Here is a 25,819-nt window from a genome sequence, read left to right as displayed (position 1 = left end):
TGACATCAGTCTTGACAATGATTTTTTGGCTATGATCCCAAAAGCACAGGCAACAAAAACAAAAATGGACAAGGGGGATTGCATCAAATTAAAAAGCTGCTGCCCAGCCAAGAACCAAATAACAACGTGAAGAGACAACAGAATGGGAGGAAATATGTGCAAAAACTATACATCTGATAAGGGGTTAACATCCAAAATATATAAGAAACTCAAACAACTCAATATCAAAAACAACAACAAATGACTCAGTTTTTAAAAATGAGCAATGGACCTGAATCATCCTTTTTCCAAAGAAGACATCCAAATGACCAAGAATATGAAAAAATGTTGAACATCACTCATCATCAGGGAAATGCAAATCGAAACCAAAATGAGGGATTGCCTCACACCTGTCAGTTGGCTAGTGACAAAAAGACAAGAGATAACAAGTGCTAGCCAGAACGTGGGAAAAAGCAAACTCCTGAACAATGCTGGTGGGAATGTATACCCATTATTTTTTAAAGTTTGGACATTTCTCAAAAAATTAAAAATAGAACCCACTGCGGAGTATATATCCAAGGGAAATAAAATCACTATCTTGAAGAGATATCTGCACTCCCATATTCACTGTAGCACTATTCACAATAGCTAAGATATGGAAACAACCTGAGTGTCCATCTACAGATGAATGGATAAAGAAAATGTGGTATATATCCAAATGAAATATTATTCAGCCTTAAAAAGGAAGGATATCCTGTCATTTGGGACAATGTGGATGACCTTGGAGGACATTATGCTCAGTATAAGAGACCAGACAAAGACAAATTTATATATATACATATATATGAAATCAAATTTATATAAATTTGTCTTTGTGTGTGATACATAATATATCAGTCAAATTCATAAAAGCAGAGAGTAGAATGGTAGTTGCCAGGGGCTGAGGGGTGGGGGAAATGGAGAGATGTTGGTCAAAAGGTATATTACTCATAATAATTTAAGTAATAAACTGGTTTTTTTTATTTCTTTTAATGTTAACTTATTTTTGAGAGCGAGACAGAGAGAGCAGGAGTGGGCGAAGGACAGAGAGAGAGGGAGACACAGAATACGAAGCAAGCTCCAGACTCTGAGCTGTCAGCACAGAGCCTAACACAGGGCTCAAACACAGATGTGAGATCATGACCTGAGCTGAAGTCAGACACTTAACCAGCTGGGCCACCCCAGGCACCCCAGTAACAAGTTGTTTTTAAAGCATCTGTTGCTGGTGGTGGTTGTAGAACTTAAAATGGTTTCAAGGGGTGACCAGCTAGCTTAGTTGGTACAGCATGTGACTCTTAACCTCAGGGCTGTGAGTTTGAGCCCCACGTTAGGTAGAGAAATTACTTAAAAATAAAATCTTTAAAAATAAATGAATGAATGAATGAATGAATGACCAAAATGGTGAGAAGGATGCAGTGTGATGTCTAGACATGAGGTCCAAAACCACACACATGCCAAGGAGGAGTCAAGGTCTCTAGGTGAGGCCCTGTAAAGATGGGGTTCTTTGATCTCGGTGGAGGGGAACCAGACCTACCCAGCCTCCAGAGCCATGAGATTTGGAGCCCTGGCACTGACTCCCAGGCTCCCAGAAAGGGTGGTGCATTCAGGATTTATTTGAATTTCACCCATGGTCATTATGCACTTTTGGACACCTAGCCCTATCCTGGGCACTGAGGGGAAAAATTAAGAGAGGGAAAAGGAATTTAACTTTAAGCACCAGATACAACCACTGGCCATTATATATCAAGTATCTCATTCATTCCTCAATACAGCTTGATAAATCCTCTCTTTTGGGAGGGGGCAGGGATATGAAAGTTCATTTTAAAAACAAGTTTAAAGTATAAAAGCAATACATGCTTATTATTTAAAAATAAACAAAACCATACCAATTAGTATGAGTAAAAATAAAAGCATCCCAGGAGCATGCCTGGCTGGCTCAGTCAGTTAAGCATCTGACTCTTAACCTCAGCTCAGGTCTTGATCAGGGTCGTGAGTTCAAGGCCTGAGTTGGGCTCCACGCTGAGTACGAAGCCTACTTAAGAAAAAAAAAAAAAAAAAAGGCATCCCATTCTCCCACACCACTCTATCTCCAGCCTATTTCCCAGAGGCAGCCACTGGTAACAGCTGGGCGGGCATCCTTTCAATCTTGATCTGAGTTTGTACAAAGTAAATATGGATGAGTGATGAACAGATAGATGCACAGATAGATATCAATATATCAAACTACAGAACAGAGTTTTTACGGCAAACATCTGCTCTGCTCACTCCATCTCCTTCTGGTCATTCTCTCAAATGCCATCAGGCTTTTTCTGGACAATTTATTTTAAAAATATAGACATCCCCACAGCTCTTCCTGCCCATGGGTCCTGTCTCCATGCTTTAATAAAATCACCTTTTTTTGCACCAAAAAAAATGTAGACATCCCCAGACTCCCTACCCGTAATCTCTATCCCTGCCACACCCCATGATTTATTTCTCTCCATAGCACTTATCACCATCTGACATCCCATATGTCATCTTTTTTTTTTTTTTTTGGTCTGTCTCTCTTCATAAGAATGTAACTCCATGAGACAGCAAATTTGCTCACTGCTTTTATCCTATATGCCTACAACATGCTTAGCACATAGTAGGCAGTCAATAAATATTAATTGGAAGGAAGGAAGGAAAGGATGCAAGGAAGGGAAGAGAAAGGAAAAATCTAATGCTCTAAACACAAATAGAATCATACTTGCACATGAGGCATACCATGTAATTTGCTTTTTTCTCTAACAATGCAGTGAACATTTTTAGTAACAGCACATCATAACATTAAAAGTTGTGAAGTCATCCTGTGTATAGAGGTGCCATCATGGACTTAACCCACTCCCTCCTTGAAAGTCTGCATTGACAGTAAGTGGGGAGAGGGCCACAGTGAGGCGCCTCCTCAATACACTTGGCAATAAGCTTTCCCTGTCTGTCAGTCTATACAATCAACTGGTCATGAAGCAGAGCATGCAAAGTTACCTTCAAGAGGCAAAACAGCCGCAGTAAGAGAGGCCTGACTGGAGGTATTAACAAACCTAAAAAAACATGTGTTCATTGGATGCCAAGGAATCATGGAAAAGGGGATGTTCTGAAGCAAACTGCTGTGGGTCCCCTAGGGAGATGATGCCCTAGGCTGGCCCAAGTGTTGGGTCCACCCGGCAGGCATTTCCCTGTTGGTGAAGTGATCTGGGAAGAGCTCAGAAGAGTTCAGAGCCCAAGGAGATTAAGTCCTCAGACTGTGGCCTCAACACTCCCCCCTTCTATCCTCCCCCAACCCCCAGCCAGATGCCAGGTTCACCAAGCACACAAGTAGTTTCCTGCAGGGGGAGAAAATGGCAAGCAGATGATACTCTGTCCAGTCCATCTGACAGTAAATTTCTCACTGAGAAGTAGTAAATTGACTTCTGATTTGATTCATGAGTTTTTGTGGACTTGATTAGATGAGCCAGTAGCTCCTGGTCCTATCAACTCAGACAAATCACCTTGGAGATGGAATTTGGGGCCACCTCAGCCCAGGGCCAGACGCGGGGCAGGGGAGGGCTCCTACATGAGCAGCAGCCTGCTCTGTCCCATTGCTCACGATCTTCAAACTTCTGGTTATGAACAAGAAGTGCCTACTATTTACTGACATTTTACTGGACCAGGTCCTGAGCCACCCAAATTAATCCACACAATGATCCTGTGAAGTGGGAACTAGTATGCCTGCTTACCAATAAGAAACCAAGGTTTGGAAGATCAAGGGGTTTGCCTGAGATCAAGACCCAAGGGCCAAGATCTGAGCCCAGATCTGACTGACTCTCAGGGAAGTGTTTCACAATGGGTGCTCCACAGATCCCTCATATCAGTATCAGCTGAGCTTCTTGTTTAAAAAAGCAGATCCCAGGCTGACTGAGCCAGATTATCCAGAGGTGGGCCCCAGGAACCAATCTACAGGGAATCCACGGGGTCATTAAGGTCTGAGAACCTCTTTGCAATGTCATATCGTGACCTCTAAACTCTACTCCCATGACCTCCATCAGCTTCTTCAGCCCACTGCCTTTTCCTGGTTCTCCCTTACTCCTCATCCAACTCCTTCACAGTTTTGTTCTGTCCACCCTGGGATCCTTCATCACCTTCAAGGTTTAAGTGGCACCCATTGCTGACAACAGGTTGCAGCCATGACCTCCCCCCTGCACTTTGAGTTCACACATGGAGCTGCTGACCCACAAGTCTCCCAGAGAATGCCTCAGCACTCCTCTGGCATCCCAAAACTCAACCAAGCAGCTTCCCCGCCCCTCCTCCAAACCTCTCTCCTGCCTGGGGTCCTAATGGACTCACCATCCTCCCAGCCACCTGGAAACCCAGACTCCATCTTGGATTCTTCCTTCTCCCTTAGCATCCCCACCATTTGTTTATTAGGGTCTCCAAGCACATCTGCTAAATGTCTGTCAAAATGTGTCCCTTCCTCTCCTTCACCAAACCTACAGTTCAGGCCTAGGCATCCTTCCCCCAGACAGCTACACTCCTTTCATAACTAGTCTCCCTGCTTCCACCTTGTCCCTCTTAAATCCACCCGTCTCCCTGCTTCCACCTTGTCCCTCTTAAATCCACCCTTCACAGGGCAGCTAGACTGATCTACCCACAAAGTGCACCTAAAACCTTCAGTGGCTCCCACTGCCCAGCGATTCACAGGCCCATGGGGACATTGTTCCTTACACCATCTCCATTCACTTTAATGCTGAATGTAATGTTTTGCTAGTGTGTGGCTTGCTCTTGGCAATGAGATGATCTTTTGTGAAAAAGAGTGCCTTACCGCCTAGACGCGGACATTCACTGTACCTTTGTAAACAGCCTTGGATGCTAGTACTAGCATTTGTGCTAAAAAAGCAGTGAATGGAAAGGTCATAGTAAACAACGCAGCATCTCCTGCTCTGATTTCTCCAGCACCCGGGCCTTCTAGTTTGCAGTGCTCAGGCCTGTGCTTTCTAACATCTTTCTTTCCTTTTTCAGTCCCAGGAATTCCTACACTGGTCAGTTACAGCTTCCTACGTCCCAGCTGTGTGATCTTTGTGAAAAGAATAAGTGAATAAATGAGCAGCTCTTTTTAAAGGATGTTAAATGGGGAACTCCCTCTAGACAGAACATCTAAACACGCACTTGCTGTTTTTCCAGTAGGGGCCTGGGATAGAGCGAAGAAAGCAGAGCCACGGGGAACCCCAAGGCAGGTCTCCATAAGCTGTGCAGCTCCAACTCAGCAGCTACCACGCTTGCCTGCTTCCTGCCCCACTACCCACTCTATTTACCGGGCACTCGGGGATAGACATTTGGGATATATGAGGAGTTCCTCTCATCCTTGCAAAGACCCTCACTACTGCCTGTAGAGCCCCAGGTTTTGAAGCCTGTGTCCTTAATTAGCAGCCCAGCTAATAAAGTATCAGAGTCAAGATCAAAATCCAAGGTCTGCCCCTAAAACTCATGCTCTTGCAGAGAACTCATGAAAGGTCCACACCCCTCTTTACAAGGTAGGGAAGCCTGGGATAGAGAGGGGTAATGACCTGCTAGGTGAGCTGGTTCACACAGCCCATCACAGGTAAGAAACACTCCTTGACCTTGGTTCATCCAAGGCATACCCTGGGGCATGCACAAAAAGGGCTGAGCCTCTAGGACAAGGGGGGAAGAACAAGGTCAAAAGAGGTGTCTGAGAGTCACAGCAATAGCAGCAGAGTCAGGACCAGAACCAGTTCTCCTGGACCCTCAGCCACCTCTCCCTTCCCTCGCATCACCCTCTGCCTTTCTTGCCCTCCTTCCTCTCTCATGCCCCACCCCCAGCTCACTGCCCCAGGCCTCTGTGTTTAGCTGCTAAGCCAGAAGCCTTGGAAGATCCCCAGACTGAAAGGCCACTTCCAGCCAGATTCATCAGCACTCCCACCGCCCCCGCAGCCCCACCCGCAGAGCTCCTAGGCCAGAGGCATCCTGGCACAACACAGAGATCTGAGAGCCAGAGCCCTGCCTTCTAGACCTCCATCTGCTCCAATATGCCTTGGGTCTCTGGGCAGATCCCTCTCTGATCCTCAGTTTCTCCCCTGGGAAAAGGAAGTCCTGGACAGCATGATCCCAAGCCCTCTCCATCCCTAAGATATTAGGGGGTGACGGACGTCATAGGGTCAGCCTCTATGTCACAGACACCTTGGTGACCTTTGGAGGGGTCTTGCAGGCCACACCCTGAGGAGGGGGCCCAGCAGGGCTTCCCCGAAGCCCCCACTGCCTCCCAGTGGAAAACAATGAATTTCATTCCAAATAAGGGAACTTACAGCAAAGTCCCTGCCATGGCCCAGTTCTGGCTGGTTTATGTTAGCTGGACAAGACTAAACAGACCTTCACATTTTCAGTATTAAGCACTAAAGATGAAAAAACGACTATTTGGCTCTGGAGCACAGAGCAAGGGAGAGGTCAGTGCTCCTCTGAGGCCCCTCGAGCAGACCTGGGGGGTACTGCTGGACTCAAGGAGGTGAGGGTGTTTGGGAAGGGCCACTGGGGAGGGCGAAAGTTTCAACAGGCAGCAATGTGGGGTGCGGCCTGGGGCCTGCAGGGAGAAGGGGCAAGCAGTGCTTTGTGTCTGCAGAGGTGAGAATATAAAGGGGAACCAGAAAATGACAACATGGAGACAGGGTGAAAGAAAGAAAAACGCAGGAAGGAGGGACAAAGCTAGAAGACCCTAGAAGACTCCTTACCTCAACCAACCTGCCTGCCATGGCCAGGAGGCCGGGAGGGAGGGGAAAGGGGAGAAAAGGGACTCCTCCACTTCCTAGACAATACAGCACCTTGTTCCCAGCTGTTGCACCTGCCCCCCGCAGTGTGGGCACCACAAGCCCAAGATAAGAATTTAATTTACAAAACAGAGAAGCCTGAAGCAGGACTGNGCACCCCCCCCCATACCTGCCCCCCAGCCTGCCCGCAGCACCCCCCCCCATCACGTGGGCCTTCTCCTTTTACAAAGTGGTCAGACAACCCTGAGAGGTAGGCATCAAGGCTCACTGGGGAGTGGCATTACCTGCCCAGGGTCACTTGTCTGTGGATGGCAAAGCTAGGAGCAGCAGCACCCACAGCTGTGACCCCACCTTTAATAAGGGACTCAGGGCCCCCACACCCTCAGGCCACAATGTCATTGGCCAGCTTTGCCTTATTGCCATTCACAGGCAGCTCTGTCTTCTCTATCTGCTCCCTGCCCACCCCCAAGAGAAGGCCCATCTATTATCTATCCAAACTTCCCCACCATTCTTCAAAACAAATCTCTCCTCCTGGGAGCTTTTCCTGACTCCCCTCAGCCTCACTGACCACCCTCCTCTCCTCTGACCTTTCTCGGCCCCTGTGATCAGCACCCAAGTGCTCTAAGAATGGGGGCATGTCTGTCCCCAGAGGCTGGCACAAGGCCTGGCACCTGCAAGGCACCCAGAAAACATCTATGCCACCATGGAATGAATAAATGAACCCACAGCTCCATATTACTCTTACCTTCTCTTGTCTTGGCCCCAGAGCCTCGTATTCCAGAAATGTCATTTCAACAAAGGAAACAAAGTGGGCTGTCACAGCTCTGAGGGCCCGTGAAAGAAGTTTGACTTCCCCAGAATCAGCCCATTCTTGCATTCATTTCAAAATATTTGTTGAGCACCTAGTGTGTATGCCAGGCCCAGTGGTAGCAACAGAATGGTGATCACACCTAGTATGATCAGTGCTTGGAGGGGAGCACAGTGAAAGAAAACATAGAAACCATCTAAGCCAGCTGGGGTGGTCAGGGAAGGCTTCCCAGTGGAAGTGATGTCTAAGCTGGGACCTGAAGATCAAGCCTAATGATGATAACAATAACTAGTTTTTATTATGCATTTATTACTAGTCGAGCATTGTCTCCAATAAGGAATATGGAGAAGTTAAGCCTCTGGCTCCAGGTGGCCCAGGCAGCAAAGACAAAATCTGACCCCAGAGCCTGTTCCTCAACCACAGGGCCTCTACTCTGCCTGCCTTTCCCCCTCCCCCCTCACATCCCAGGTTCCCCCAGATGCCCTTGGGGAAATCTAGAGGCCTGCTGGGCCACAACAGAGTCCAAGGTCTGGACTGGGTTTCCTTTGCCCAGTGGGATCCCCAGGCCTCTCAGCCTCCCACATACCTTGGCCAGGACCAGACAGTGGGGTTGATGCGGGTGGGGAAGGGAGTCCCTGCAGACCTAGACAGAGCACTCCCTACACCCCTGGGACAGGCCTGGTGGCATCTTCTGAGGTGCCATAGGGAAGGGGCTCTGTCCTAAAGGTGAAGTTCTTCCGGAACATTGGAGAAATTTCCCAAGCTGGAAACTCACTGCACAGCCTCACCTTGACAGCATGGCATCACTCACTGCTGTCTCACACTTGGGTAGAACAGAGAAGGACCTCTGAGACAGGAAGGTCCACCTGGAACAGAGGTGTATGGGGGCTAGGAGGCCATATGGCAGGGACCCCTATTCAAGGCCTACAGGCCAGCTCTGTGACCCTGGGCAAGTGGGTACAGGCATCCATGAAGATACCCAGGAAATGTCCATGCAACTGGACCTCAAGCTGCTCCTCCAGGAAATAGGGCCAAAACCACCTGCCTCAGCAATCTCTAGGAGACGTGGAACAAGATCCAGGAGGGAAGACGTAGGAGGGCTTTACGAAGCTGAAAGCCCCAGACAAAGGGAATGGGCTTTTTTCTTCCCAGCAACTTCGCCTGTGTGAGATTGGGAACCACATTGGGGTAATAAGAGAAAGAAACGAGAGAGGGGAGTTAGGGCAGCAGCCCTATATAGAAGCAGATGTTTCTCAGCTGGGCACCAGCCAGGTTGGGGGCCAGAGAAGACAACACTCTCTTTGCAACCCAGCTGCTCCACAGAGAACGAGGGAGCGAGCCAGGCCCCTTCAGATCACGGCTTATGGTATGTCTGTATCTACTGACTGGGCTACGTGAGAACTGGCCCGGTAGGAGGGAAGCTGTTGGCCCAACCCAGCTGAGCTCCCTTCCTCCAGAGCTACACACCAAGCCCCAGGGACCCAGATTTAACATATCCTGCTCAGTGTGTGCTCCTTCTCCCCAGGGGCCCCTCAGCACAAGTTAAGATCCCATTGTCACTAATTGGACCAAGCTGACAGTGCCCAGGGCAGCTTGAGTGCTGTCATCATGGATTTGACTCACCAAGCAATGGCCATCAGTGCTTATGGAGCCCACCATTAGTGTCATTTTGGGAGGATCAAGCAAGCTTGGAAGGTACTTTGTGAGTCAACACCACTGCCTGGCCATGCTTCCAGCGGAGACCTAAAGCTTGCAAGTCATTTATTCTCAGTCTCACATCCAGGCAAGGGCTGGGACCCAGGCCTCCTGACCATCAGTTCATGAGTCTATTGGCCCATTCCTCTGCTGCTGGTCCCAGAAAGTCTTCTCCAGAAGTGAAAGGGAGTTCTAGCTCTTCCCTTCCTCCCAGAGCACAAGACCTCCAGCCTGATAATCAAACCTCAAAGCCCAAGAAAGGAACCTTAACTCAATCATAGAAGATGGAGCACGACAGTGGATTCTGGGCCCCAAGACTCAAAGCTCAACTGCAGGCATGAATCTGGGACCCTGCAGTGAAAACTCTCCTCTGGGAATGGCACTCTCACCCCAGCATGAACATCAGAACCCCACAACAGGCATCTCAATACCAAGCCAGAAGCTTGCCTACAAAAATGGCACCTTCACCCCCAAAATAGAACCTTGTGCTCTAGGAGCTGAAATTGCACTAGACAGTAAACCTCTTCTTTCAGAACAAGCCCTGAATCTTGGGAAACTCTCTTCTCAACAACTGATCCAGACTCTTCTTGTTTTGTTTCTTTAATACACCCTCAACTTGGGGACCAGATGAGGAAACCCCAACTCCCTAAGACAATTTCCTCCATATTTTGCAGTAAAGGAACCAGAGGAATCTCTAGCAACCAGAGCCCCAATTGGCCAGAGGGCTGCACTCTGCTGCAGAAACGTCCATACGAGCAGCATTCAGGCCACTCATAGCCTCACCCCACCACTTCCTCCGTCATCTTGGTTCCGCACCAGCGTCTGGGTGTCTGGCTGACTTCCTCAGCCCCAGAGGATCTGCCAGCCTGCCCCAGGAGATGGAAAAATCCCTCCTACCTCTTAGGCCTGGTGAGGCTCTCTCTGCCCTGAAGAAAGGAGATTTCCTTTCTCATTATTGATTTTCTCTTTCTTCATGATTCAGTCTTGATAGCTTGTATGTTTCTAGGAATTTATCCATTTCTTCTAGGTTATCCAACTTGTTGGCATACTATTGTTCATATTGATCATGCTCTTATGATCCTTTGTATTTCTCTGGTATATATTTGAGTCTTCTTTCTTTTTTTCTTAGTCTAGCTAAAGGTTTGTTTATTTTGTTTATCTTTTAAAAAAAAACCAACTTTTACTTCTCTTGATCTTTTCTATGATCATTCTAGTCTTTATTTCATTTATTTCTACTCTGATCTTTGTTATTTCCTTCCTCCTACTAACTTTGGGTTTAGTTTGTTCTTCTTTTTCTAATTCCTTGAGATATAAAATTAGGCTGTTATTTGATATCTTCTTTTTTCTTACTGTAAGCACTGATCACGATAAACTTCCCTCTTCGAACTGCTTTTGCTGCATCCTATAATTTCGGTATGTTGTATTTCCATTTTTGTTTGTCTCAAGATATTTTTTTTATTCCCTTTAGATTTCTTCTTTGGCCCATTGGTTGTTCAAGACTATGTTGTTCAATCTACACATATTTGTAAACTTTCCAGTTTTCCTCCTGTCATTGGTTTCTAGTTTCATAACATTGTGGTTGGAAAAGATACTTGAGATGATTTAAATCTTCTTCAATATGTTAAGACTTGTTTTGTGGCTAACATACGATCTACCCTGAAGAATGTGGTGTGTGCACTTGAGAAGAATGTGTATTTTGCTGCTGTTTGATGGGATGTTCTATATATGTCTGTTAGGGCCATTTGGTCTAAAGTGTAGTTCAAGTCCAATGGTTCCTTACTGATTTTCTGTATGGATGATCTATTGTTGAAAGGGAGAACTGAAGTCCCCAATTATTAGGGTATTGCTGTCTATTTATCCTTTCAGATCTGTTAATATTTGCTTTATATATTTATGTGTTCTGATGTTAGGTGCATATATATTTATTATAGTTATTTCCTCTTGATGAATCCATTCCTTTATCATTATATAATGACCTTGTCCCTTATTAGTCTTTTTTTTTTTTTAAGTTTATTTCTTTATCTTGAGAGAGAGAGAGACCACAAGTGTGCATATAAGTGGGGGACGGGCAGAAAGAGAAAGGGAGAGAGAGAATCCCAAGCAAGTTCTGTGCTGTCAGCGCAGAACCTGATGTGGAGCTGGATCCCATGAACTGTGAGACCATGACCTGAGCCGAAATCAAGTGTTGGACACTTAACTGACTGAGCCACCCAGGCACCTCTCTTTTTACAATCATTTATTTAAAGTCTGTTTTGTCCATTACTGTCCCTGCTCTCTTTCATTTCTATTTGCCTGGAATATCTTTTTCCATCCCTTAATTTTCTGCTTAGGTATATTCTTGAAGCTAAAGTGAGTCTCTTATAGTTGGGTAGTTGATTGGGTCTTGTTTTCCTAACTATTCAGCAACTCTTTGTCTTCTGATTAGAGAATGTAGACTGTTTATATTTAAAGTAATTATTGATAGACAAGGACTTACTATTGCCGTTTTGTTCATTATTTTCTAGGTATTTCATAGGTCCTTTGCTCCTTTCTTCCTCTTTTACTGCCTTCCTTTGTGATTTGACGATTTTCTACAGTGGTATGCTTTCATTCCTTTCTCTTTATCTTTTGTGTATCTACTATTGGTTTTTACTTGTAGTTAACATGAGGTTTACATAAAACATCTTATCATAGTTTATTTGAAGCTGATAGCAACTCAACTTTGTTCACATACAAAAGCTCCACACTTTTACTCCCCCCCTTTATGTTTTTGATGTCACAGTTTACATATTTTCATATATCTACTAACCAATGATTTTAAGTATAGCTTTTTAAAATTCTTCTATCGGGGCGCCTGGGTGGCTCAGTCAGTTAAGTGTCCAACTTCGGCTCAGGTCATGATCTCATGGTTCATGGGTTCGAGCTCTGCTTCGGGCTCTGTGCTGACAGCTAGCTCCGAGCCTGGAGCCTGCTTCCGATTCTGTATCTCCCTCTCTCTCTGCCCCTCCCCTGCTCATGTTCTCTCTCTCTCTCTCTCTCTCTCTCACTCTCTCTCTCTCGGAAATAAATAAAAAACATTTTTAAAATTCTTTTGTCTTTTAACCTATATATATATATATATTAGAGTTGTAAGTAATTTATATACCATCATTAGAATATTTGAGTGTCCCGAATCTGACCACACATTTACATTTACCAGGGAGTTTTATATTTTCATATGTTTTTATGTTACTAGTTAGTGTTCTTTATTTTCAGCTTGAAGAACTCCTTTAGCATTTCTGGTAAGGCAGGTTTAGTGGTTGTGAACTACGTCAGCTTTTTTTGTCCGGGAATGTCTATATCTCTCATTCAATTCTGAAGGATAGCTTTTCTGGGTAAAGCATTATTAAATCTCCAAACAAAGAAATCCAAGACCAGATGGCTTCACTGGTGAATTCTACCAAACATTTACAAAAGAATTAATACCAATCCTTCTCAAACACTCTCCAAAAAAATGAGGAGGAAGGAAATGTTCCGAGGAACCCATTTTACGAGACCAGCATTACCCTAACAACAAGGCCAGACAAGAACACTACAAGAGAAAACATAGACCAATATCCTGCTGAACATGGAAGTAAAAATCTTTAACAAAATACTAGCAAACTAAACTCAAGAGCACAGTGAAAGGATCTTATACCATGATCAAGTGGGGTTTATTACTGGGATGCAAGAATAGTACAATATACACAAATCAATAAACATGATATACCATATTAACAAAATAAAAGACCCAAAAATCATATGATCATCTCAATAGATGCATAAAAAGCATTTGACAACATCAGGATCATTCCATGATAATCACTCAACAAATTAAGTATATATGGAATGTACCTCAACATAATAAAGGCTACATATGACAGGTTCACAGCTGACACCATACTCAATGGTGAAAAGCTTTTCCTCTAAGATCAGGAACAAGACAAGGGTAGCCACTTTTGCTACTTATAGTCAAAACAGTGCCAGAAGTCCTAGCCAGGGCACTTAGGCAAGAAAAAGAAACAAAAGGCATCCAAATTAGAAAGGAAGAAGCAAAATTATCTCTATTTGCAGATGACAGGATCTTATATATTGAAAAATCTGAAGACTCCACAAAAAAAAAAAACCCTGTCAGATTGATAAACAAATTCAGTAAAGTCGCAGGACACAAAATCAACATATATAAGTCAGTTGTGTTTCTATACACTAACAATAAATTATCCAAAAAATAAGGAAAACAAATCTATTTACAAATATCAACAAAAGCAAAATACTTAGGGATAAATTTAACCAAGGAGATGAAAGATCTATATGCTGCGAACTATAAAACACTGATGAAAGAAACTGAAGAAGATACAAATAATGCAAAGATATCCCATATTCATTAACTGGAATAATTAATATTGTTAAAATGTCCATGCTACTCAATGCAGTCTACAGACTCAATGCAATCCCCATCATAATTTCAATGGCATTTTTCATAAAAATGGAAAATATAATCTCAAATTTTGTATAGAACAAAAGACCCTGAGCCCCTCCCTAAATCGTGAGGGAGAAGAACAAAGCTGGAGGCATCACACTTTCTGATTTCAGACTATATTACAAAGCAATAGATCAATAGGATAAAACAGTGCAGAAATAAACCTATGCACATATGGTCAACTGATTTTCAACAAAAATGCCAAGAATACACAATGGGGAAAAGATAAGTGGTGTTGGGAAAACTGGGTATTCACAAACAAAAGAATTAAACTGGACCCTTATCTCACATCATATACAAAAATCAACTCAAAATGGATTAAAGACTTAAACATAAGGCCTGAAACTATAAAACCTCCTGAATAAAACATAGGAAAAAAAGCTTGACATTGGTCTTGACAATGATTTTTTGGATATGGTCACAAAAGTACAGGCTACAAAAGAAAAATAAACAAGTGGAACTACATTAAACAAAAAAGTTTCCACACAGCAAAGGAAACAACAAAATAAAAAGGCAACCTAAGGAATGGGAGGAAATATTCGCAAACCATCTATCTGATAAAGGGTTAACATCCAAAATATATAAGAAACTCTCACAACTTAATAGCGAGAAAATAATAATAGTAACTCAAATTAAAAATGAAGGGTCATTTTTCCAAAGAAGGCACACAAATGGACAACAAGTCCATGAAAGGTATTCAACATCACTCAACAAGGAAATGCAAATCAAAACTACAATGAGATACCACCTCACATCTATCTGGATGTTTCTTATCAAAAACACAGATAACAAACATTGATGAGGATGTAAAGAAAAGGGAACTCTTTTACACTGCTGAGGAGAATGGAAATTGGTATAGCAATTTTGAAAAACAATATGGAGGTTCCTCAAACAATTAAAAATAGAACTGCCGTATGATTCTCACTTCTGGGAATATATCCAAAGGAAATGAAATCTCTATGTTGAAGAGATATCTGCACCACCTGCTGCTTCATTTCTCAGCCCATTCTTCCGCATTCTGTTTTACTACATGGCCATCCATCCAGTCCCTCCTGCTTTCCCCTCCCTTGACAGTTTAATAATTTAATAAGTATTGAGCCCCAGGGTGAGGGTCTGGGGCTTTGATCTCAACTCTGGGAAAACCAGAGCAGCCTTGGCCTGTCCCAGCTGATTTATGGCCACCTTTCATGGTTTGTATGTGTATGCTGGGAGCAAAGAGCCACCTGAGAAAGTCTGGCTAGATGGGACTGAAAGCCCCTGGAGTGGGGGGCAGCAGAAGCCAGATGCATATCGCACCACAGGTGCCAGGGCCCTGCCTCTGCCCACCCGGGAGCCACCTGTGACAGGCAGAGGGAGTATTAATTATTGATGGTGTCCCAGGTGGTAGAGATGGAGTTAGGAGCCCAGGGGCAGCCACACCCCCTCACCTGTTTCTCCTCCTGGCTCTAAGACCTCCAGGTTTGGATGGGACACAGCACTCAAGGGAACACCCACACATCGGCACATACACCCCTGAACTCCTAAGGGCCCAGCCTCCTTGTGTATTCAAGCTCTTCCAAGCCAGACCCCCACTGCCCCAGAAGTCAGAATCCCCAGAGACGTGTTTACACACCAGTTCCTCTATGTCTCCCTCTCCACCTCTAAATCTTCAAGCTGACATCAATCTATTTGCCTCACTGCTCACTGCCCCACTCTGGCAGAAGCCACACCTGTCTCCTCCCCTGGAGGTCTGCTGCAGCCTCCTGCCAGGCCCTTCCCGGCCCCTCTTGCACCAGAATTTTCTAAGACATCTAAGCAATTCTGTCACTCTTCCATTTAAAGCCCTTCAACAATTCCCCTATGGACAGCACATAGCACAGAGGGGTCAAGCATTCATCCCCCTCAGCTGCCCCCCTAGAGTTTACTTCTGCCAACTCTGGAGACCATTAGCACCCTACAAGGTCAGTACAAGGTCAGAGCCTTGAGACCACAATACCACCTGGTCCAATCCCGATGTAGGACCTTGGGCAAGTCACTTCCCCTCTCTGGGACGGAGAACCCCAGGCCTGGGCTGAGAAAGGAGGTAGGACAAAACAATCTCTATGGTATATTTGGGGTCTGATGTTCAAAGTCAGGGGACACTGGTCCTTCCACCAGCCCCACATACACACCTGACCACCCGCAAGTCCTCTCTCCTCAAGGAAAATATGTTCAAAGGAGCATTTTCTGGGAAGATCAGGGATAGAAAAGGAATAGAAAGCAGACATGGAGAGAAAAGGGCTCCTTCTGTCAATACGGACCGATGACTGAATTAAATAAGGGTGGGCCACGGGCACCAAAAGGGCAGACACAATGCCAGTCTTCACCTCTCAGTCTCCATACCCAGTACCATGTCCTGTGCCAAGAAGGCACTGACACATGAAATCAATGAGCTGGAGCGTCCCTGAAGTTTTACTTACTCTGATCAATGCAAAGTGCCTCCTCCCCTGTTCTCAGACACACCAGGATGGATATCTCCACTGGGACAGGCACATCCCCTAGACTGGCCCATCCTCTGGAGAAGATCAGCCTTTCCACAGATGCCGGGGAGAGGCCAGGGCAAGCCACGGGGCCAAGATGAAGGTGAAAGCCAGGAGCACGTGGAAGGGCCACCACTCTTATCACAAGACAGCACCTCCTCCTGGCAATATTCTCCCTTTTCTTGTCCCCTCCCCCACCTCTGGAGCAGCCGGGATGGCATTCTGGGGCAACAGAGGCAGAGAAGGCCACACAAGTAGGCCAGCAGTCATACTTTCCTCTCCCTCTTCCTTCACCCCAGGAAGAACCCTCCTCTTCCTGGCCCAGCCCTGCACAGACAGCCTTTGTGATCACGGAAGAGAGGCAAGGCAGTGATCTCTTAATGATTTTCTGCTGAGAAAGTTCCTTGGCCCAGAGGCTTGGGAGGGATCATCCCCTCCATACTTGGCAGGAACCAACTCTAAACTCCATCCTCAAGCACAAGCCTAGGTCTCTGTTCTAGGCCCCCTGCCAGGAACACCCCTCACTGGTGCTCCCCACACCCAGCTCAATGCTCTCAATCAGGAGCCGTAATGCCCCCTTTGGGGGTGCTTTTAAAAATACGGGAGATCTTAACCTTAGAGAGCAGATGGTTACCAGAGGGGAGGTGGGTGGAGGGGTGGGTGGAATAGGTGAAGGGGATTAAGACTACGCTTATCTGGATGAGTGCTGAGTAATTATAGAATTGTTGAATCACTATATTGTACACCTGAAACTAATATAACACTGCATATTAACTATGCTGTAATTAAAAGAAAAGAAAAACAGGGGAGAGCTTTTTTTTTTTTTTCTTAATGTCACAATGACATTGAAGGTGGCCAGTGACATTGAACAGGCAGGGGTCAGGGATGCTAAATGAATAGTTCCACACCCAACATGCCAGGAGTACCGTTCTAGGAACAGAAAGCCAACCCCTACTCATCTTCAGATCACTTCCCTAGAGAAACTTCCCAGACCTGCAAGACCAGGTCAAGTTCCCAGAGGATAGCTCCCCAGTCTTCTCTTTTACAGCCCTTATCCAAACATAACTGATCTTACTGATTGGGTAACTAAAGAAATAGTTGACAGAGCAGTTAAAGTAATGCTCTGGCCTCAAGGAAGGGGAGCATAACTCCCACCCCTTACGTGAGGGCTGCACGTGGGGACTAGCTTCCAAAGAGTGCAGTATGGAAAGGGGAGAAAAGTGTAACTTTAACCTTACAATGAAGAAACCAAACAAGCACTACCTCTGCGGAGTGATCAAGGTCAACATCACCAGTGACAGGTCATGTGGCTTGCATGCACTGTTGATACATCATGGAAATGGCACTTCACCTCTATGATCTATCTCTCCAAAACCTATACAGCAATCTAATCATGAGAAGAATATCAGACAAACCCCAAGAGAGGGACAGTGTACAAGACACTTAACCAGTAATCCTCAAAACTGTCAAGGTCATCAAAAACAAGGAAACTGTCAAAAGTGAGAGGAGCCTAAGAAAATATGAGCACTAAATATATAACATGGTACCTAAAAATATAATGTGATATCCTGGACAGGATCCTGCTACAAAAATAGAAGACTGGGAAAACTAAGGAAATCTGAATTAAGTATAGGCATTAGTTAATAACAATATATCAATATTGGTTCATTACTGATCATGAATTTTCCACACTAAGGTAAGATGTTAATAGTGGGGGAAACCAGAGAGGGAGTATCTGGAAACTCCATTATTTTGCAATAATTCTGTACATCTAAAACTGTTCTAAATAAAATGGTTATAGGCATACCTTGTTTTATGGTACTTCAATTCATTACACTTCGCAGATATTGAGTTTTTTTAACAAACTGAAGATCTGTGGCAACCCTGCTTCAGGCAAGTCTACCAGTGCCATTTTCCAACAGTATTTGCTCTCTTTGTGTCTCTGTGTCACATTTTGGTGATTCTTACAACATTTCAAAACTTTTCGTTATTATTATACTTATTATGGTGATCTATGATCAGTCATTGTTTTGGGGGCCCATATAAGACAGCAAACTTAACTGATAAATGTTGTGTGTGATGACTGCTCCACCAACCAGCTATTCCCACACCCATCTCCCTCTCCTCAGGCCTATTTCCTGAGACACAGCAATATGGAAATTAGGCCAACTGATAACCCTGCATTGGCCTGTAAACGTTCAAGTGCAAGGAAGAGTCCTGCATCTCTCACTTTAAATCAAAAGCTAGAAGTGATTACTCTCCATGAGGGAAGCAGGAGATAGGGGAAAGGCAGGCCTCTTGTTCCAAACAGTTAGCCAAGCTGTGAACGCAAAAGGTCTTGAAGGAAATTAAAAGTGCTACTCCAGTGAACACATGAATGACAGGGAAGTGAAACAGCCTTATTGCTGAGATGGAGAAAGTCTGAATAGAAAATCAGAACAGCCACAACATTTTCTTAAGCCAAAGGCTCATGGAGAGCAAGACCCTAACTCTCTACACGTCTATGAAGGCTGAGAGAGGTGAGGAAGCTGCAGGAGAATGACTAACGCTAACAGAGGTTGGTTCATGAGATTTAGGGAAAAGGAGCTGTCCCCACAACATAAAAATGTAAAGCAGCAAGTGCTGATGTAGAAGCTGCAGCAAATTATCCAGAACATCTAGCTAAGATAATTCATGAAGGTGACTACACTTAACAGATTTTCAATGTAGATGAAACTGCCTTCTATTGGAAGATGCCATCTAGGGCTTCCATAGCTCGAGAGGAGAAGTCAGTGCCTGGTTTCAGAGCTTCAAAGGACAGGTTAACTCTGTTGGGAACCAATGTAACTGGTGACTTGAAGTGGAAGACATTGCTCACTTGCCATTCTGGAAATCTCAGGGCCCTTAAGAATTACGCTCAATCTATTCTGCCAGTGCTTTATCAATGGAACACAAAGCCTAGATGACAGCACATCTGTTTACCACATGGGTTACTAAATATTTTAAGTCCACTGTTGAGCACTACGGCTCAGAGAAAAAAGATTCCTTTCAAAATATTACTGCTCATTGACAATGCACCTGGTCGCTGAAGAGCTCTGATGGAGATGTACAATGAGATTAATGTTGTTTTCATGCCTGCTCACACAACATCCGTTCTGCAGCCCATGGACCTAAGTAAGGAGTCCTTTCAACATTCAAGTCTTATTATTTAAGAAATACATTTCATAAGGGTAGAACTGCACAGATCATGATTCATCTGACAGATCTGGGCAAAGTCCACTGAAAACCGTCTGGAAAGGATTCACCATTCTAGATGCCGTTAAGAACATTCGTCAATCGTGGAAAGAGGTCAAAACATCAACATAAACAGGAGTTTGGAACAGGTTGATTCCAACCCCGTGAGGGCTTCAAGACTTCAGGAGAGGACGTCACTGCAGATGTGGAAACTGCAAGAGAGCTAGACTGGAAGTGGAGCCTCAACATGGGACTGAGCTGCTGCAATCTTGTGATAAAACCTTAACAGGTGAGGGGCTGCTGCTTACGGATGAGCAAAGTGGTTTCTTGAGATGCTGTGAAGATTGTAGAAATGACAACAAAGGATTTGGAGTAATACATAAACTTAGTTGGTACAGCGGCAGCAGCAGGGTTCGAGAGGACGGGCTCCAAGTTTGAAAACATGTCTCCTGTGGGCAAAATGCTATCAAATAGCATCACATGCTGCAGAGAATTCATTCATGAAAGGAAGAGTCAATTGATGCAACAAACTTCACCGCTGTCTTATTTTAAGAAAATGCCACAGCCGCCCCAGCCTTCAGCACCCACCACCCTCATCAGTCCGTAGTCATCAACACGGAGGCAAGAACATCCACCAGCAAGAACAACACAACTTGCTGAAAGCTCAGAATGGTTAGCACTTTTTAACAATAAAGTATGTTTAATTAAGGAACGTACACTGGTTTCTGGAGAAGTATGCTACTGCACACTTAACAGACTACAGTATAGTATAAACATAACTTTTCTATGCACTAGGTAATAAAAAATCCATTTGAGTCGCTTTATTGTAATATTCACTTTATTGCAGTGATCTGGAACAGAATCAGTAATATCTCCTAAGTATGCCTGTATTAGAGAGAGAGAGAAAGAGAGAGCACTACCTCCAAAATCAGAAAGATTCTGGCCAGAATCCAGGCTCCACCTCATACCAGCCATATGGCCTTGGGCAAATTACTTAACCTCTCTAAGCTTTGGTTTATCCATCCATAAATGGGGTTAATAATCATACTTACTTCACAAGGTTGTTCTAAAAATCAAATGAGATAATAGGTGCAAAGACCCTAGCATGGGCTCCAGCACGAAGCATGTTAGTAGTTATTATCATATTCCAACTCATTTTTGTTCATTTGTCATTTTTCTTCCCATCTGCCTCCCCATTGGAGGGGAAGCTTCGTAGCAGAGAGCCCTCGTTTATTTTGTATAGCACTGTATCCTCATGCTTAGGAGAGTGCCTGGCCTGTCGTTAATGCTGTCTTCGTTTGTCAAACAACAGAATGAGCCCCGCCCATCAGAGCATCCCTGGAACCCCAACTCTCACCCAGAACTTCAGTTCCAGAGCTATCACAGAGCCCGGCCTAACCCCCCAATTGCAGCTAGAGCAGAGAGAAAGCCAAGGCCTCCCACCTGCCCGCCAGTAATTCCATCCATTTCCTTCTCCTCCTCTCCCAGACCTTCTTTTCTCTCCTCCCGGCCCCCCACAGGCGTCAGCACCTGCTCATTTCCCAAAGCAGCAGGATCCGGGTAATGACCTCTGATAAGCATCTTTTAATAAACCCTGTAGCTAGATCTGTCATCCAGAAGCTATATTCTCCTCCCTCCCCACCCTCACCCCCATCTCCTCCCACTTCCTGGGCTGGCCTGTTAGTGCCTTTGGTATCTCCAGGTCCCCTGGGCCTCTGGACTCTGGCTCGCTGGGGAATGGCCAACAGGCAGCCTAGTAAGCTTGACCCTCCCCAGAGGCTTTATTCTCAGCAGCCTGGCCCAGCTCTGCCTGTGCCACCCTGCCTGACTGCTGGCCCGTCCACTTCCCTCCATCCCCATAGGCAGGTTTCTCAGGCGTTACCAAGGAGACCACTTGCATCCTGCCCAGGGTTGCCAAAGCAACCAGTTCAGTGAGAAGCAGCCCCTAAGCCTCTAGCCCTTGGGAGAGTCACAGACCAAATGGAAATAGGCCCGGGGACTGGCACACCAGGATAGAGGCATCCCTGGCATCCCCTGGGTAGTGCCCATTTCTTGCTCTCCTTCTTCCCCCCTCCTCCTCTCTCTTGCTCTTGCCTATCCAGCCTCTATCATGGCCTCTGTGATTCAGAACCAAAGCCTGACCCTCAATGTGCATATCTTGGAAGTGAATATCTTGAAAGTGATCACATGCCACCCCAGAGGGTCAGGGAAAAGAAGGCCCCAATATGCAAAATTTCCCCCAAGACCAATTTTCTCCCTCGTGGGCTCTGGAGTTCTGGGGAAATCCCAGCCCCACCACTTCCTAGGTTGATGTTTCTGTGCAGCATTCTCAGCCAAGGGTTCAGAGGAGGGGGTAATGGGGAGTGACTGCTTACTGGATACAGGCTTTGCTTTCGAGGTGATGAAAATGCTCTGGAACTAGACAGAGGTGGTGGTTGCACAACATTGTGAATGTACTAAATGTCACTGGATTGCACGCTCTCAAGTTAAAGTGGTGAATTTTATGTAAATTTTATCACAATTTAAAAGAAGATGGGAAGTGGCCCATCCAATCCTCATCTATGGGTGACCACTGGGGCTGGGTAGCCCTCCCCAAAGGTTTTCCTGCTTTCCTTCTCATCAACACTTAGCACCAAGCAGGCAGGCACTTAGAAACAGCTGGGAAAGGAGGAAGATCTTTATTCTCTGTATTTGTCTCCAGGAAGCTGGAGGCCCCTGCCCCAGTGACCCTGTGCCTGTAACTGAGAATACACACACACACTTACTGACTCACCTCCAAGTCTTTGCTGTATGTTCCCTCCCCAACCCTCCTCCCCACCCGCTACCACTCCTGCTGCACACCTTATCATCTATCTAATTTCTGCCGTTCCCTCCATGTCTGGCTTCCATTCCTCCCTGGTCCCCCATCTGGGATTTCAGTGGTCCAGCCAAGCACTTGGCCCCATTCCCTCACTCAGCCTTGCCTTTTCAAGTAGATCTTCAGCTTGTGAATGTGCAGGGATGTCAGGGGCCCTCACCTCTAGGTCAGGCATCCTCGTAACGGTCTCTTGGTCCTAAGCCCAGAACTATGCCTTGGATCTCTCCCCTGGACACCCCTAGACCGACACTGCTCAGACCTCAGTGGGAATCACCAGCAATGGGGTGAAGTTAGTGTGTCTCCAGGGAGAACACCAAAGTCTACCACCTGACAGGTGATGGACGAGCCTCATTTCATGTCAGCCTGACAACCAGACCAATCTTAGACCTCCAGTGTGTCCCAGGGTCCCTATTATGTCAGGCCCCTTCCAGCTGTTTTAATTAAAATGGGGAGAAATCAATAGAGATTGCAATTATAGAAGGAGAGGAAAAAAAAAACAACAACAAAGAAGAGTTCCCCCTTCCCCCAGCAAATTTCTGTATGACACTGATACAAATTAGAGCTGAATTCAGGGTGGGTACAGAAGCAATCCGAGCAGAAGTCTGGGTGAATAGGCTTAGAATCAGAGCCAGTACTGAGGTCAACAGCAATGCAGCTGGAACGGAATTCTGGATGACCACGGATGTATCAGAGACGACTACTAGGCCAATACTGTTTTAGTTTGAAGAGAATTCGGAGTAGACACTAAAACAAAGTAAAGATGGCTTTATTAGGGTGGGAAAAGTCAGGATCAGTGGACCCTGACCAAAGGACAGAGGACACCCATAGGTGGCTGTCATGGGCACATTCTAATCTTTCATCTCAGGCTTGGAAGGAGCAGAATCAAAATTCTCATGGCCACCTTCAGGAGGTGTGTGGGTAGGGACAGGAGAGTGGATTCTGGTAAACCAAGCCTGAAGGGAGATGGGCAGAGAGAAGAAGGCGGCTAGGGAGAGAATTTCACCACCATTTAGTCCCACCGAAGAAGAATTGATCCCTACAAGCCAGAGAGGCAGCATAAGTGGGGTTTTCCAGGCCACATAGCTGGGGAGTCATGCAGAGGAGGTTAGAGTAGGGGCAAGGAGGTGCAAGGATCCTAGACTCCCTCCTGCCCATTCCCTCCCTTGCCAAAGATTCCAGTCACTGAAATCTCACATCCCCACAATCCCAAACTTTAGGTAAAAAGAGGTATAATTACTGAAGCCTTCTCTGAGCTTGCCCAGGGTCAAGGATGGAGCAGACCAGCCATCTTGGGGCAGTCCGTGAGCCATTAAACCCCAAGTCAATTCACTAGCCCAGATATCCTGCCCTTAAAGGGTTCAGCCTGACTTCACCATGCTCTGTTGACTGTTGCACTGAGTAACTAGGCAAATCACCTCCCTTCCCTCCATTCTTCTCACTTGTGAGGGAGGACATTGAATGAGTTTCCTCCATCATTAAGAACCTGTTTTCAATGCTCATAAACAATTGTTATACATGGTAATACTTAGAGCTTATTCCTGATGATAAAAAATAATGCTTACTGTAGAATTTTTTTAAAAGAGAAAAATATAAAAAAATAAGAAAAAAAGAAAAATCTTATGTGATCCCATTACCCAGAGAAAAACCAATGTTACCCTTTTGGAAACTTTCTTTCCAGGATTATTTGATGGGTTGTTTTTTTTTTTTTTGTATTCATATATTTTTTTTAAAATTGGGATCTCATGGTCTATACAACTCTGTATCTTGCTTTTTTCAACTGTCCTTATGCTATACTGAGCATTTTCCCAAATCAAATATTCTTCAAAAATACAATTTTAAAGATTGCATATGACTCCACCAAGAGAACATACCATGATTATGGGGCATTTCGGTTATTTTCCTAGTCTAAATACAACTGCTGTGAACATCCTAACCTAATGCATAAGTATTTGCCTGGATCTCCATTTTGCTAGGATCAACTCCGCTAAGCATAATCTCAGGCCAATTGAATATGTTATTTTAAAAGCTCTTGACATGTACCACCATATTAATTTCCAGAAAGACAAAACAAACCCACTGATTTTCCCAAACCAAGTGAGAGCATAAGTTCTGAAATGGCTGGAGCTACAACACAGGATGGTGGTCCCATCGCGCCTCCTCTCCCCCAGTCTAGAAGGCTAACTGTGCAGCAAAAAAGAGGACAGAATTCCAAGTCAGGAGATACAGATGTGCAGCCTAGTTCTGCTTCTTGCCAGCTTCGGGAACCTAAAACAAGCATTGATTCTCCTCAACTGTCAAATGGGTATGATTAGCTTTGCTGACTACCCAAAGCAGTTTCCTCGCTCACATGAAAAGGTGTTTGCGAAAGTTCTTTGTCAACTTTAATGTTTTGTCACGGGGTATTACTATATCCTTCTCATCACCCAAAGGGCTGAGGAAGTTGGGTTGTTCTGTGGAGAAGACTAAGGGCTTCCCTTCCTGACTCTTAGCCATCAGAATGCCCAGGATAAGTGCTGGCTGTTCTGAAGGTGATAGAAAAGCAGCTTCCTGAAGGGAATCAGTGCAGTCTAAGGGCTTGGGAGGACACAGCTGTGTCTTGCAAGGGCCAGAGAAAGCAGTGGAAGCTGTAGGGCTGAGGGCTGGGGTGAGGGCTTCCCTGGGGGTGCTGGGTAGGTCTGGGGACTGAGATCACGAAGACCTTCCTGGTAAATGTTCCTCCATTTCAAAGCTCCCAGCCTCTCCTGTCTAGGGTTCTGAATGGACATCTGGCCTTTGGAGAAACCAGAAACCAAGCTGAGTCAGTGGATGCAAAAAGTCAACAGCTGCAGAGCTCTGGCCCCTTCTTCCAGGCTGCTATAAGTCAGCCTTGTAAGACCCTCCAATGGTAGATGCAACTAGTGCCTCCAGCGTGACCTCTCCAGCCGTGGGGAGATGAAAAAGAAGACTGTGATGCTTCCCTTGAGAAGCACAGCTGGCCGGCCTGAGCATCCTGCCACACTCCCCTACCCACTGGGCAAATGTCCTTCCTCGCTCCCGCACGCTAGCCTAGCATCATGGCCTGAGTTAACTCCAGTGACGTTCCCAGCGCTGGCAGGGAAAACTGCGCAGACCCCACGGAACGCCATCCTTCCGGGTTTGCAACATCACCACCGGCAGCCCCCCACTCCTGGCCCACCACCAGGGCCAGATGCGTACCTCGCGTCTCCAAATACACACAACAGGTGGCACCGGCTCGTCCTCCCCAACAATACCTCACCCCCTCTCCCTGCCCCTCCACCTGCGCCCCAGTCTTCCGGGCTGCGCCCGGCCCGGCGGAGCCTTTCTTACCTTTAAGGGTCTGGGGGTGGCCCCGCGGCGCCCGGTTCGGGTTTCCTCGGGGCAGAGAGGGGATACTGGAGAAGTTGTTACCCATGGCATCCGGCGTCAGGGGGTTCGGCACTCGCGGGGGGCAGGCGAGGCTGGGCAGGAGCGGAGGTAGGGTGT

General features: G+C 45.7%; 1 protein-coding gene across 2 annotated transcripts in view; it reads right to left on the bottom strand.

Moving 5' to 3' along the window:
* The window catches only part of NEURL1 (neuralized E3 ubiquitin protein ligase 1), a 114,482-nt gene that overhangs the window by 50,729 nt on the left and 37,934 nt on the right, over nt 1–25,819 (bottom strand). Inside the window, exon 1 of one of the 2 annotated variants that reach the window (XM_077748430.1) lies at nt 25,664–25,810. The exons of the other annotated variant lie outside the window; for it this stretch is intronic. Coding sequence (XP_077604556.1) covers nt 25,664–25,748 — 85 coding nt within the window. The 5' untranslated portion in view covers nt 25,749–25,810. Of the gene's footprint in view, nt 1–25,663; nt 25,811–25,819 lie in introns of those variants that run through there. 2 annotated transcript variants of the gene reach the window in all.

The sequence above is a fragment of the Crocuta crocuta genome, unplaced genomic scaffold (genome assembly GCF_008692635.1).
Source record: "Crocuta crocuta isolate KB4526 unplaced genomic scaffold, BGI_CrCroc_1.0 scaffold619, whole genome shotgun sequence".
In the NCBI taxonomy this organism is placed as follows: domain Eukaryota; kingdom Metazoa; phylum Chordata; class Mammalia; order Carnivora; family Hyaenidae; genus Crocuta; species Crocuta crocuta.
The sequence above is the reverse complement of the archived record's forward strand: the minus strand, read 5'-3'. Positions and strand labels throughout refer to the sequence as shown.